This window comes from Myxine glutinosa, chromosome 8, assembly GCF_964187855.1.
Source record: "Myxine glutinosa chromosome 8, kmMyxGlut1.1, whole genome shotgun sequence".
NCBI lineage: Eukaryota > Metazoa > Chordata > Myxini > Myxiniformes > Myxinidae > Myxine > Myxine glutinosa.
The window spans coordinates 70,761,249-70,775,873 of record NC_136268.1 but is presented as its reverse complement, the minus strand read 5'-3'; the positions used below and the strand labels follow the sequence as shown (position 1 = coordinate 70,775,873).

Below are 14,625 nucleotides of genomic sequence, written 5' to 3'. Positions count from 1 at the left end.
TTCATGGTTAGCGCTGGAGGTCGAAAATTATTGACCCCAAGGTCAAATTTTGAAATCGTAGGTACCATATCGAGTAATACCTCATATGAATGCCCTTGATGAGTGCTTCCCAGATCTGTAAACAGTTTGACGCTATGACGTCATTTGATGACGTCATGACGAAAAAACGGAATTTTCACATTTTGGCAAGATACGGTTCACCCTGTGGGTGACATATGTTCATTTTTTGTTTGTTTGGTTTTTGGGGGTGGGGGGGGGGGGGGGGAGGTGGGGATTTAGAACGTTAGACAGAGTATTATGTTCGGGGTAGAAGGGAAAAAAACTAAGAGCCAAGCAAAACACGATTAAGATAACAAACACCGACGGGGGTACAACTACAAGGCCGCACACGAGGAGCAGAACACGATTAAATAATTACAAGTTACAGGAAATTCAAACCAAAAGTAACTATAATCAAAACAATAACGCATGGACGATAAAATAACGAGTTGAAATTTGACAATCTATCTGGGGAAAAAAAGAAATGGAAATTCCATTTTAAATTGGAAAATAAAAAGAAATGGCATTGACAAAATTATTGACACCCTCGACTTAATATTTGGTAGCACATCTTTGAACCAAATAACTGCAGTCAAGCACTTCCTATAGCCATGAATGAGCTTCCTACACCCCTCTACTGGTAGTTTGGCCCACTTTTCTTGTGCAAACTGCTCTAGTTCTCCCAGATTTGAAGGGTTCCCTCTCCCAACTGCTGTTTTTAGATCTCCCCACAGGTGTTCAATGGGATTTAGATCTGGACTCATTGCTGGCCACTTCAGAATCGTCCAGCATTTTGTCTTCAACCATTCCTGGGTGATTTTTGAAGTGTGTTTGGGGTCATTGTGTGACGAAAAGACCCAGGACCTTCGACGGAGACCCAGTTTTCTGACAGTGGGTTGAACATTATGCTCCAAAATGCCTTGGTAATCTCCTGATTTAATGATGCCATGCACACATTCAAGGCACACAGGGTCAGAGGCAGCACAGCAACCCCAAAACATCACTGAACCTCCTCCACGTTTGACTGAAGGGAAGGTGTTCTTTTCTTTGAAAGCTTCATTTTGATTTTTTTGTAAACATAGAGATGATGTGCTTTACATAAAAAGCTCTAATTTGGTCTCATCTATCTACAGGACATTCTCCCAGAAGGAGTTTGGCTTGTTCAGGTGTTTTGGAAAACTACAGTCAGGCTTTCTTATGTCTCTATCTCAGCAGTGGGGTCCTCCCGGGTCTCCTACCAACGAACCCCCTTTAATTGAGTTGGTGACGGATGGTGCGAGTTGAAACTGTCGTACCGTGTGTCTGAAGATAAGCTTGAATCTATTTGTCAGTTCATCGAGGTGCTTTCTACACCATTCAAACAATCCTTCACTGCAATCTTCAATCAGGTTTTCTCTTGCGGCCACATCCAGGGAGGTTGGCTACAGTGCCATGGGCCTTAAACTTCCTGATAACATTGCATACGGTGGACACAGGGACATCAAGGTCTCTGGAGATGGACAGGTCGCCTTGAGATTGTTCATGCTTCGCGACAATCTTGTGTCTGGCCTCAGACAATTCTCTCATTTACTTTCTTTTCTCCATGGTCTCGCATGGTGCAGTACACACTGATGCAAAACAGCAGAATGACTCCTTTCCTCTTTATTCAAACTGGTTGAATGAGTGATTTTTTATATTGCAGGCACCTGCAACTCACCACAGGTGAGTTCAATTCCAAAGTAAAGGCGAATCACCTGCTTGAAATCCAAGTATTTCTAACAACTTCCAAAAGGTGCCAATAATATTGTCCAGGTCATTTTAGGAATTCTGTGTGGAATAAGCCAAGGTTTAGTAATTTTTCAGCTTTTTTGTTTTGTTCTACTGCAAACCAAAGAAATACAAATGTGGACACCAAAATATTTTGTAATTTCAACAATTTTCTGGAAGAAATGGTGCATTATTTGAAAAAAGTGCAAGGGTGCCAATATTTTTTTACCACGACTGTATAATATGCCAGAACGCACCACAGGATGTGCTCACCGAAAATGTGCCAGAAGATGTGTAATGCGCTCACTTAAATTTTGTGTTAGAAAGCACCCCATGATCCGCTCACTCAGGTGCCATAAGTCACCATGTGATGCGCTCACTTAGAATGTGCTCGAAGGCACCATGTAACACACTCATTTAGAATGTGTTAGAAGGAATCACAGAGGTACTCATTTAGAATCTGCCAAAAGCACCAGGTAATGCGCACACTAGGTGTCTACCAGAATGGTGCACATGATGTGCTTCATTCAGTGTGCTCAAAACAGCGATACTCACCCAATCAGATCCAGAAGAGGCTGCTGTTGAACAGGTACTGATTTTCTCACCAAGGCGTCCCTGTACTATAACCTGGACAGTCTAAACATAAAACAACCAAATGTAATAATTACACGATTTGGAGGAGCTGATATGCAGGTTTAAAAAAAAAATAGATAGGAAAATTATTTAATAATCCACATGAAAAATAGAAACAGATATACAAACTAGTTTTCCAAATTATCTGAAACCACTGATGCAATGACTAACAAGAAAGAGCAATCAGAGATTGCAGACCCTCACCAGGACATGTTTGTGTGGTGTATTTTGTAGGGTATTTTTGTACAGTCTTTCCTTATTTTGTACAACCCCACTTTCATCAGACACGTGTGACACATGACATCCTCTCTATAAAACTGAATTCAGTATTGTATTTCAAATATATATATTTTAACTGAGGCTGTCCTCTGGGTCTTATTATTCCCCTTGATCTTTTGCATCCTCTGAGTATTTTGGGTCATCAGGGTCCTATGGCTCTTTTGGGTCTTTTGGGTCACTGAGTTGTTTTGAGTCCTCAGGGTCTTTTGGGTGTTCAGGGTCTTTTGGGTCTTTATGGGTTATTGGGGTCCACTGCCTATTCATGGTATTTAAGAGTCTTCAGGTATTTTGGTGTCTTGGTGGTCTTAAGGATATTATGGGGGGGGGGGGGGGGGTCTTACAGGTTATTCAAAGGTCCAATGGTTCTCAGCAGTACAAAGGGTCGAAAGGTACATTCCGATAGTACATAATTAATAGATAATACATTAAATTTCTCCTAATTCTCTTCCCTTCCCACCCCCCCTCCCCCCCAAACAGAGGGACCTGTCAAAGCCACCCCCCCCCCCCCCAAAGGATGTATGTAGTATATTTTTCCCCTCCCTCTCCCCTCACCTCACCTCCCCTTTCCACTCCCCCCGCCCTCCTCCCTCTCCTGCTCCCCCCCCCCCCTGCCCCAGCAACGCCGGGTACTCCTGCTAGTTAATAAAAACCATCTTTAGAGGCCATTTTTCCCCACAAAGCGGGGGTTGGCCTTTTTCGGGAACCGTGGTTGTTGTTGTTTTTCGGTCCCCTTTTTGAAGCAATGTTTTACGGCCGGATGCCCTTCCTGATGCCAACCCTTTTTGCTGCCTTTAACGACAAACAGGGATAATCTGGACTTCATGATCTGGATAATCTGGATATCTGGATCTGGATAATCCTGCTAGTTAATAGATATATTGAAAACTCACATGGCTGAAGATAAATAGTAGTGTCTTCTTCTTCAAACAATACCAACTTCTGGCTGCCAGACCATAACACCAATCATGTTGAAATTTTAAACATCTGTTCCGCTTTATGACTACGACATTACTTTGACGTTTCACATTGATCAATGAAGCGGTTCAAGAAATATAACTTTAAGATTTTCGTTCAATACAATATGGCCACCAAACCATGTGACATATGAATGATTCAAGGACACCATGGTATCCCCAAGGCATATGGAACATATGTGTGACATTTCAATTCGATCTGTTCAGCCGTTCTGGAGGAGTGGCTTTTTACAGGTTTATTCTTCAAAAAATCATAGCCACCAAACCATGTGACCTATGACGTCATGGAACTTTTTGTTCATAATCGGTATGCAATCATGCATGTAATGTTTTGTCTCGATCTGTTCAGCCGTTTCGAAGAAAAATGGTTTTTGGTTGTTTTCTTAAGGCTTTTGTGTTAAAACAAGTACAAAAAGTTTTAATTAAAACAAAAGCCGCGTCGATGTTACACAATGCCTAGATGCAGCTGTGCCGAAAACGTCGATGTTATAGGCACAGGACATTCCTATTGATTCGATTACTTGATGTTATTTTTGTGCAAAGTGAAAATATATCTCGGCAATTTCCCGTGTGTGGCGACGAATTTTTAATATATCTCGGCATTTTCCCGTCTGTTATTTCGGGCGGTGTATGACTGAGCATGCCGCGATTTAAACAAAATATATATATATCGGCATTTTCCCATCTCTTATTTCGGGCGGTGTATGACTGAGCATGCCGCGATTTAAAAAAAAAAAAATGTCAATGGACTTGAAGTTACAGGCCTTTGAGAATTCATTTCGTTCTATAAAGGGCAACTTTCATCGGATTTTCTTCCCGTTTTTTTTTTCAAACGAGTCTAAAACTATGTTGGCGACTGAAAAATGAAATGATATATCGAATTTGATTTGAAAGAAAACTGTGTGAGAGGAAGACACCACGGGCCTACAAAACAGGCCTCAAAGCTATGCGAGTTAATAAAATGGTGGATATTTGTTTATATGAAGGCTCTCCCAGAATGGGTGGAGCTATGGTTCCCAGAATGGGTGGAGCTTTGAGGTTTTGTCTTCTCTGCAAGAACAAGAAGAAGAAGAAGAAGAAGAAGAAACGGTGGTAACAACAACAACAGCAGAGTGCACTCTATGAGCAGCGTCTGCGACGCGGCTAAAAAAGACTATACGGTGGCCAAACTACGTGACCGATGACGTCATTATTTTTTTTTCTCCCCCAATTTATGCATAGCTGACACTCAAGAAATTTCAAAGAAACACGAGATGACCAAACAAAAAATTCAAGTATCTAGATCCAGATTCGAATCTTGACCAAAATCTAATCGTTTCGTCCTTGTCACACAACACAACACAACACAACACCTCCACCAAATATCGGCTGAATCCGTCCACAATTTTTTTTCCATCTATCCTGTTCACAAAAACAACTAAACAGACAGTAATGAAAACATACACCCCCACCCCCCCCCCCCCCCCCCCCACCTTCAGTGTCGGTGGTAATGAGCTGCATGTAAGTGGTAAGATATGTAGTTATGGAGTGGAGGGGTCTGAACCCACGATGATGGCCAGAGGGATATGAGGGTTGATATGAGTGAGGGACTCAAACTCTTTGGCCATACAGAGCAATTATATGAGGTGGTGATTGTGAATGTTCTTCCAAGATGATGCATCTGGGAGTTGAGATGGCACGTTGGAGACGTTATAGCAAGTTGCAGGTCTCTTCATTTCTGGGATGACTTCGGTAATTGAATGAGTGGCGACCTGTGTGTTCTTGTGTCTGGGTGGCATCAAAATGAAGAGGGTGTCTCTGATGTTAAAGTGGTGTTAGAAGGGAAGTATTTTTGTTTCTGCATGAAGGTGATCTATATCAGTTAGTTGGGTGCAGCCTGTGATGATCGAGTGCTTTGTTTTGGATTTGTTGAAGTTTTAGTGTGTTTAGTTTGGATATGGTGAGAGCCCAGCTTGGGCTGGCATCGTTGATAGTGGTTCGGATAAACAGTATGTAAGAGGAAAGGTCGTTGGAATTTCTGATCGATCTTAGATCCTGGTGTTGGCTTAGCGGTTAGGGTGCCGGCTTGGGATCCTAGGATCCTGGGTTCGAATCCTGGTCATCGCTGAATTAACACCAGGGGGGCTGACTCAGCCTGTCATCCCTCTGAGGTCGGCAAATTGAGGACCAGTTCACTGGTAATTCCCTGTGTGTCGCAAGAGGAGACTAACAGGGTTGGCGGCAGGAAGGGCATCCGGCCATAAAACATTGCTTCAAAAAGGGGACCACGGTGCCCGAAAAAGGCCAACCCCTGCTCTGCCGGGAAAAAATGGCCTCTAAAGGTGGTTCTTAGAATGGGAATGATTAGGGCCCGTTTCCATTTACTCGGGATAATGTTGTGAAGCCACGAGCAGTTAAAAATGATTGTTAGCACTTAAAGGCCGTGTGTACCAAGATGTTTTAGGTGTTTGTTCGATATGTTGTCTAGACCTGTTGCGCATGAATTTTTAAAGTTTTAAGCATCTGATATTTGTTTTGGAGTGAACGGAGGGGTTTTAAGTTTTTAATGCTGAGTGTTATTTTGCATATTTGTTCAGCTACGCATCAGTTGTCTCTGCCAGTGGGTCTGCAGCTTATGCATGAGTAGCGTTTCATGAGGAGAGTGGCTTGTAGTTGAATGGTCGGAATGGAGGATGTGCGAGTGCTTCATGGGTTGGGGTTAGAGTAGTGCTGGATGTGTGAATCTTTTTGATTGTTTGCCAAAGTTAATAAATGAGAGAACGGCAGACGTGGAGAGAGAACTGTTCAATAATGATTCAAAGTGTGGTATATTCGGTGGAGAGAGAATGGTTCAGTAACCATGGAAGTAATCACAAAGCACACCTTGAATGCAAAGAACTTGAGGAATTTCTCCAAATCTTTCTTGTCTTGCAGGCTGATTTCTCGTGTCCCATCCATGGTCATGTGTGTAGTTTGGAGACAATCTACCTGCACAGCATGACATTTCCAAGTTAATAAACTCAAATATTTGAGTATTTGAGTGCGCAGATGGGCACAGCTGGCGCATGCGCATTTCCAAGTTAATAAACATTCATTAAATGTGTATGGCAGAAACACTTATATTCAGGCTTTGTTTTCATTCTTCAAATCATTAACTCTCGTGTATAAATTCGAAAACCCTGCCCGAAATCAGCACTTCCCTTTGTGTACTCAAACACCATGAGAACAGCACCATTCTCACCTGGACCGATTTAGATAGCTTTTATGCCATACAGCAACCTTTACCCCTCCATACTTACAAGGACTCGACACGTGATGGTTACAGTTGAGAGTTCATAAATGATTTTAACAAACAATCTTGTTCATCTGAAGATCAAAATAAATGAGGCCTTCTCCACCATGAGCAGCTCAAGGCAGGAGGCAGATTCCCAACAGATAGAAAGTTGGTGGGCTCTCAATTTTAAATACAGACTCACATCTGGCCTCCGTCCTCCTGCCCTCTCCGAACATACGCCTTCCCCAAGCCACCACAGGTTGCACAAGTTCTATAAAAACCTGCATCCGTCTTCCCCTTCAGCTTCCCCCTCTTAGCTTCCTTCTCGCCCTGCATATTCTCAGCTCAATTCAGCCTGGAAATTCTACCACAGAAACCTGCACTCTCTTTTTCACAGATCCATTCTATCTCTTCTCCAGTTATACTCTTATCCCAGCCCATGGTACACTGAAACCTGTGATGAGGCAGTTGCTTTGAAACAACTTGCCTTCTCTTCCCAGGAAGCAACCTCAGATCATTTCATCAAGCCCACAACAAGCCCAGAACTCTCAGAGGATGACTGAGCAAAAGAGAGGATGAAGAAAATTGAGAGACGGTGTGAAAGAGCGGCAGAATGTTGCACAAGAAAGATGTTGTACAGACAAACCTATCTTATGTTGCATAGACAACAACACAACAACAACATGCATTTTAAAGGCCATCTTCCCTGCTAGAGCGGGGGTTAGCCTTGCGGTCCCCATGACAATCTTCTCCATCTTCCCCTATTTTCTACATCTCTCCTTGTTAACCCCCTTGCCCGCATTTCTTCTTCCACCATCTTCAGCCAAGTCTATCTCGGTCTTCCCCGTCCTCGACTTCCTTCGACATTCATTTCTATCACTCTTCTCAACCAGTCACTTTCATCCTTCCTCAACACATGACCAAACCATCTCAACCTGTTCCTCTTCACAGCATCCATCACAGGCTCTATTCCCATCATCTTTCGCAATTCACCATTTGTCTTCCTCTCTCTCAATGATACTCCGCACATCCATCGAACCATTCGCATTTCCACCCTTTCCAACCTTCGATGCTGCTCTACATTCATTACCCATGTCTCGCTCCCATAAATCATAACACTTCTCACACATGCAGCATACACCTTTCCCTTCAGCTTCAACGACACTCCCCTCCTCATCAGCACGTCACTCAGTTCCCGAAACTTCTTCCATGCACATCTCACCGCAGCAACCGTTGCCGAGTCTGATCCACCTTCTCCATTCAGCATGTCTCCGAGGTAGCAAAATGTTTTCACACCTTCCAGCTTCACGCCGTCTCCAAGATCCAATTCAACATTTCCTCCATCTGCAGCTCCCTCTGTGCACACCTTACATTTGAATGTAGCTGGGGCACTGGTTAATGACCCTCTCAGACCACTACATTTTTTATGAACCCACTCAGCGCACATTGTACATTGAATGGAGTTCACTCCGACACCCTTCCTGCACACAGCACAGGGCCACTTCCCAGTTCTTTTCACCTCACCACATGCTTTACCACTTGCCATCACCTTCGTCTTTCCGATATTCACCTTCAGACCTTTTGTCTCCATACATTCCTTCCACTTGTTCATCTTTTCCTTCAGTCCATCCATACTTTCCGCAATCAACACCAGATCATCTGCATACAACTCCCATGGTAAACCCTCCTTTACGTTCTGAGCCAGCACCTCCATCACAGCTACAAATAGTAGTGGACTTAGTACCGACCACTGATGCACTCCCACCTTCACCTCAAACTCACCACTGTTCCCGTCCTTCGTCCTTACAGCTGTGCGCGCTCTTTTGTACATTGCCATCACTACTCTGATCAACCATTCCTCCACTCCTAACTTCCTCAATGCCCATGTCAATACTTTGCGTGGAACCCTATCGAATGCTTTCTCCAGATAAACAAACCCAAGAAACAACTTCTTCCTCTTCTCCATGTACTTCTCCTGCATCTGCCTCACAATGAAAAGCCCATCTGTCCTTCCTCTTCCTGGCATAAATCCAAACTGCATTTCGTCGATCTTCACTTTCTTCCTTATGCTCCTCTCCAACACCCTTTCCAATACCTTCATTCCATGCTCCAATAACTTTATCGCTCGGTACGAGCCACACTCCAGAGGGTCACCTTTCCCCTTGTATGGAGGGACGAGGGTACTCAGTTCCCAATCCACTGGAATGCGGCCTTCTTTCACCACCAGATTACAGATTTCTGTCATTCTCTTCACACCCCAACTCCCTGCTGCCTTCAACATATCTCCCACAACTCCCGCCAGCCCTCCCGCTTTTCTTCTCTTCATTGCTTTTATCGCTTCCTCAACTTCCTTCTCAGTTATCTTCTCTGCCGGTCCTAAAACTGGGTTACTCTCTCTGTTGCCATCCCATTCATTCTCTGTATTCAACAGCATTTCCATATATCTTTTCCATCTTCCTTTAATTCCATCTGGGTCGACAACGATTTGTCCCACTTCATCCTTCAAGCAACTCACCCCCATCACATCACACCTCTCTTTCGCTATCTGCTTTGCAATCCTGAATACCGCTCTCTGACCCTCTTCCAAATCCAAGCGTTCTCCGAACATTTTCCTACATGCCTCCTGCGCCTTTGCTACCTCTTTCTTTGCAGCCTTCTTGGCTGCCTTATAACTTTCATGCTCTGCTGTTTCTGCTCCCGTACCCTTCGCCTTCTGCCACTCCTTGAACTTGTTCCTCTTCTCGTCAATCCTCTTTCCAACTTCATCATCCCACCACCATGTTTCCGAGTGCCTCGGTGGTCCTTTTGTCCATCCACATACCTCACCAATGGCTCCCAACAGACTAGCTTTCATTGACATCCAACCACTTTCAAGCTCAACCACATCATCCTCTACCCTACTCAGCCTCTCTTTTAATGCCTCCCTTACTGTCACCTCTTTCAACCTCCACACCTTCATTCTCGGTTGGTACTTCACCCGCCGAGCTCTCCTCACACCTTTCACCCTTATGTCGCAGACAACCAAGTGGTGCTGTGAAACAGCCTCCTCCCCCGGGATCACCTTTGTGTCCTGGAGGTGCCCCCTATCTCGCCTACGCACCATCAGGTAGTCAACGGTTGTCGTCGACCCACCTGATGTGTATGTAACAAGCTTATTATCCTCTTTCTGGAACTGAGTATTACAAATCAACAAATCAGCTCCATCAGCAAACTCCAAAATCCTTTCACCTTCTTCATTTCTCATACCATATCCGTAACCCCCATGAACTCCCTCAAAACCATCCATACTCCTTCCCACATGTCCATTTAGGTCTCCTCCTACCACAACAACTTCCTCATCTTTCACGTTTTCCATCAGCTTCTCTATCGCACACCAGAACTTGTCCTTCTCTTCATCGCTCCGACCAACCTGCGGAGCATATCCCGAGATGACGTTCACCAAGAGCTTTCCAATCATCATCTTCACCATCATCAACCTATCACTCACTCAAGTCACACTCACCACACTGTCTACAAACTCCTCAGAAAACAGGACACCAACACCATTCACGCCCTCCGGGCACCCTTACCACATAAACTTGTATTTCTGTCCCTGCCTACCCTTCACCATTCTCACACCACTTCCCTTCCATCTCGTCTCTTGCACACAACATATGTCCACTCTTCTTCTGACCAATACTTCCACCACTTCTCCTGATCTCCCTGTCATTGTCCCTACATTCCATGTCCCAAACCTCAGAAACCGATCTCCACTTCGGGCTGTACCCTGCCCATATGTAGTTGTAATTGTCATGGTTCTCATTTTTTTGAGGCAATGTTTTTATGGCCGGATGCCCTTCCTGACGCCAACCCTCTTAGTCGTCTCTTCCGACACGCAGGGATAAGGTGTACCTATTCTAATCCAGGGTACACACTGGGAAACGTTTAAAACATGGAAATTCTGGGGGGTTGGGGGGGTTGGGGGGAGGACGGCATCAGCATCACGGCTGCGGTTTAAACATATTTAAACAAAACCATGAAAAATAATCTGGGAAAAGTCTCTAAGTGAGGATGTGGATTTGAGAAAAAGGAGCAGAGGTGGAAGAAAAACGAGATATAGGGGGCGGGACACAAGTCGAGACGAGGAGGAGAGCGAACAAGCACGTGTCCGGGAGGAGAGAAAGAATTAATAAAGAATTTTCTTTTGCTTTTTTTTTTTTGTTTATTTGTTTGTTTTATCTTTAAAACGTTGGACAAAGGGTAAGATGTTCACGTGAGAGGTAGGGGGAAGAAAGGAAAATCAAAGAAACAAGCAAATACTATGAAGGAGAGAACTTATATTCACAAAATACTGACCGGGGGGAGGGCCTATCCTATGTTGCACAGACAAACCTATCCTATATTGCACAGACAAACCTATCCTATGTTGCACAGACAAAGCTATCCTATGTTGCACAGACAAACCTATCCTATGTTGCACAGACAAACCTATCCTATGTTGCACAGACAAACCTATCTTATGTTGCACAGACAAACCTATCCATGTTGCACAGACAAACCCAACCATGTTGCACAGACAAACCTATCCTATGTTGCACAGACAAACCTATCTTATGTTGCACAGACAAACCTATCCATGTTGCACAGACAAACCCAACCATGTTGCACAAACAAACCTATCCATGTTGCACAGACAAACCTATCCATGTTGCACAGACAAACCCATCCATGTTGCACAGACAAACCTATCCTATGTTGCACAGACAAACCTATCCTATGTTGCACAGACAAACCTATCCTATGTTGCACAGACAAACCTATCCTATGTTGCACAGACAAACCTATCCTATGTTGCACAGACAAACCTATCCTATGTTGCACAGACAAACCTATCCTATGTTGCACAGACAAACCTATCCTATGTTGCACAGACAAACCTATCCTATGTTGCACATACAAACCTATCCTATGTTGCACAGACAAAGCTATGCTATGTTGCACAGACAAAGCTATGCTATGTTGCACAGACAAACCTATCCTAATGTTGCACAGACAAACCTATCCTATGTTGCACAGACAAACCTATCTTTATGTTGCACAGACAAACCTATCAATGTTGCACAGACAAACCTATCCATGTTGATATCCCTCACTTATGATCTCAGGAAAAGTAAAGGAACATTTGCAACGCTGAACAGCATTTACATTCCTTATTGCAGTAACAACAACTAAGCGCCCAGGCCTCGCCTCATACACCCTCTTAAACCCCATTCATAACAATCTCCCCCCTACACTCCATCCCTTAATATCTTCCATTTCCTCAAACGTATTTTGTTCAATGTACTTCGAACATGCTGACGCGTACATTTTAATTAATACATAGATTGTCTGAAATGTATATACAGTAAGGTGTGTGTGTGTGTGTGTGTGTGTGTGTGTGTGTGTGTGTGTGTGTGTGTGTGTGTGTGTGTGTGTGTGTGTGTGTGTGTGTGTGTGTGTGTGTGTGTGTATAAATAAACAAACCTGAACCACCGGTGAGAACGCCGTTAAATCCCTCTATTCCATCTGCCATGCGAGCTCCATCTTGTTTACGTGGCGGAAACAAATCTTCTTTAGCGCTACTAGCCAATAGGATCACGCGAAAGCATACATTTACAAACCAATAGGAGAATACGAAACGGAACGGCCTCTACCAATAGGGAGCACGCCTCCGTTTACACCCTCAACCATTTGAAGCACACGAAACTTAACACTAACAGCATTCAACCAATAGGAGCACGTTGAAACTGCAAGCTTGGCAAAAGCAGAGGAAACGACGACATCCGCCTTTGCACCACTGATGTCGATCAACTGAATGGGATCGCCCTACATTGGATCGAGCGAATGTGAAGCCGAGCGGCGGCCATATTTGGACTCCTAAAAAGCCATCAGACGTAAACCTTCAAGGCGTGCTTAGGTTTCGCGAAAGCTATCACTGTATTTTATCGACGTCACAATTATTATTTCTATAAAATGGCAGCAAGCCAGCGGGAAACAGCCCCACATTTTGTTCCATTGTTTGTGGCTGTAATTTCTTTATTTTGGAATTCTAAGAACGGGGAAGTAGTAAAGTACGTATTTCATTGACATACCACTGATTTTGGTTGCGGAGGCAAAGCCACAAGAATAACAAGATCGGGAGCAGGATTTTTGGGGGTCTCAAGATGGCGTGCGTTTAGCTCGACAAGAGTTCCTTTTTCGACAGAGTTGCGACAACCCCAGATTTTTCCGGACCACTCATGTCGCAACTCTGTCTATAAAAGAACTCAAACCTCGACATTCTGCCTTGCCAGCCAATCCAGTTAGCGTATAGAGATAAGTGACGTTATACATGAACGTAGACAAGCACGACATACGGCTGCCGCACTAAGCACTACGACAGATAACACCGACATGTATCTCCTCACCGGATGGACCGTTCGTTCACAATGTAGCGAACAGATTCGTTCGTTTCGTTAATTTCGGGCACACATCAAAGTACCTGAGAAGCAATGGCCAGCCGCTTCCACGCTCCTACTGCCAGGCAAGGCGCTTGGCATTGTTGACGGCACCACATTGGTTCCAGAGCCGTTCAGCCCACCTCAGCCATTGCCGAACCGCGCGTTGCCGAATTTACATTAATCGCCTTCACAGGATGCACCGTCAAATCGCAACATAAATATGCTGATAATAGGATTATGAGTATTCATTGTTTTGGAATTACATTTATCAGGTGTAAGAGTTTCGCAAAAAGGTAATGAAATCCACCCAGCGATGTTGTAAAATATACACTGCTCAACTGGATTAGGATATCGTCGCTTCCTTCCTCTACTAGAACACGTCACTTGAAAGAAAGACGGAATTAGAGAGGACATCTTTCAAATTAATGAGGAATTCATCATTTAATAAGCTATTTAACAGGATCATCAAATAGTTATTCGGACGGATCGTGGTTTTTAAAGGTGATCCTGTTGTGCCGTGATGCTCGGATTGACGTCACTCCCTAAGGGCCAAGAGGGCACCGACGTGTGACGTCATGATGCCGTGACAACGCTGGTCTAGTCCGAAAGAAGAGGTCCTGGAGATGACGCGCACCGAAAAGGAGGACTCAGTTTTCACTCCCTTTGTTATTACAGAAATTGAAAATTGTCGGTCATATGTGTCATCGACATTTGTCAGTTTGTCCTGTTTGTTTGTTTGTTTGTGAGCGCGATAACTTGCGAACGCTTTCACCTGTCTTCGTCAAACTTTACCAGAGGATTCCGAAGGACAAGAGTGAGGCTGTCAATGTTAGGTTAAAGGTCAAGGTTAAAGGTGGTTTTTAAAGGTCGTTGACCCAACATAGCTCTCTTGTTTGTCTGGGCGATATCTCAGCCATCCTTTGAGCGAGGAAGCTGAAATTTGGGCACAATAGTGAGTATGTAGCAGTTACCTTATTCACATGTCGCGGTTAACTTATCCGCATGTGACGGTTACCAATACCATATGTTTGGTCTAATTCACGTGCACGGGCTTTTGGTTTGTTGGACGTGACGCACGCGCGGTTGTGGGAGCCACGCCCTCCGAAGAGGGTTTTGGCTTCATAAAAGCTGTGACACTTCCGTTCGCATTTGGAGTGTGCTGGGTTCTGTATGAATAAACAAGCTTTGAACTCAACCAAATGTCCTCGTTCTCTCGCCTTCCGCAACTCCTAAACTAGTGACC

At 44.2% G+C, this 14,625-nt stretch overlaps 1 protein-coding gene across 6 annotated transcripts in view; it reads right to left on the bottom strand.

The window, feature by feature from the left end:
• ATG13 (autophagy related 13) overlaps positions 1 to 13,761 on the bottom strand; it is a 79,526-nt gene extending 65,765 nt beyond the window's left edge. The window contains exons 1-3 of one of the 6 annotated variants that reach the window (XM_078783382.1): positions 13,424 to 13,761; positions 6,534 to 6,638; positions 2,341 to 2,421 (exon numbers count right to left, since the gene is read on the bottom strand). In XM_078783382.1, coding sequence (XP_078639508.1) covers positions 2,341 to 2,421; positions 6,534 to 6,638; positions 13,424 to 13,498 — 261 coding nt within the window. In that variant the 5' untranslated portion in view covers positions 13,499 to 13,761. Of the gene's footprint in view, positions 1 to 2,340; positions 2,422 to 6,533; positions 6,639 to 12,426; positions 12,643 to 13,423 lie in introns of those variants that run through there. The other 5 variants (XM_078783384.1, XM_078783383.1, XM_078783385.1 and 2 more) reach the window with 5 other exon arrangements.
• Between the last annotated feature and the right edge of the window lie 864 nt (positions 13,762 to 14,625).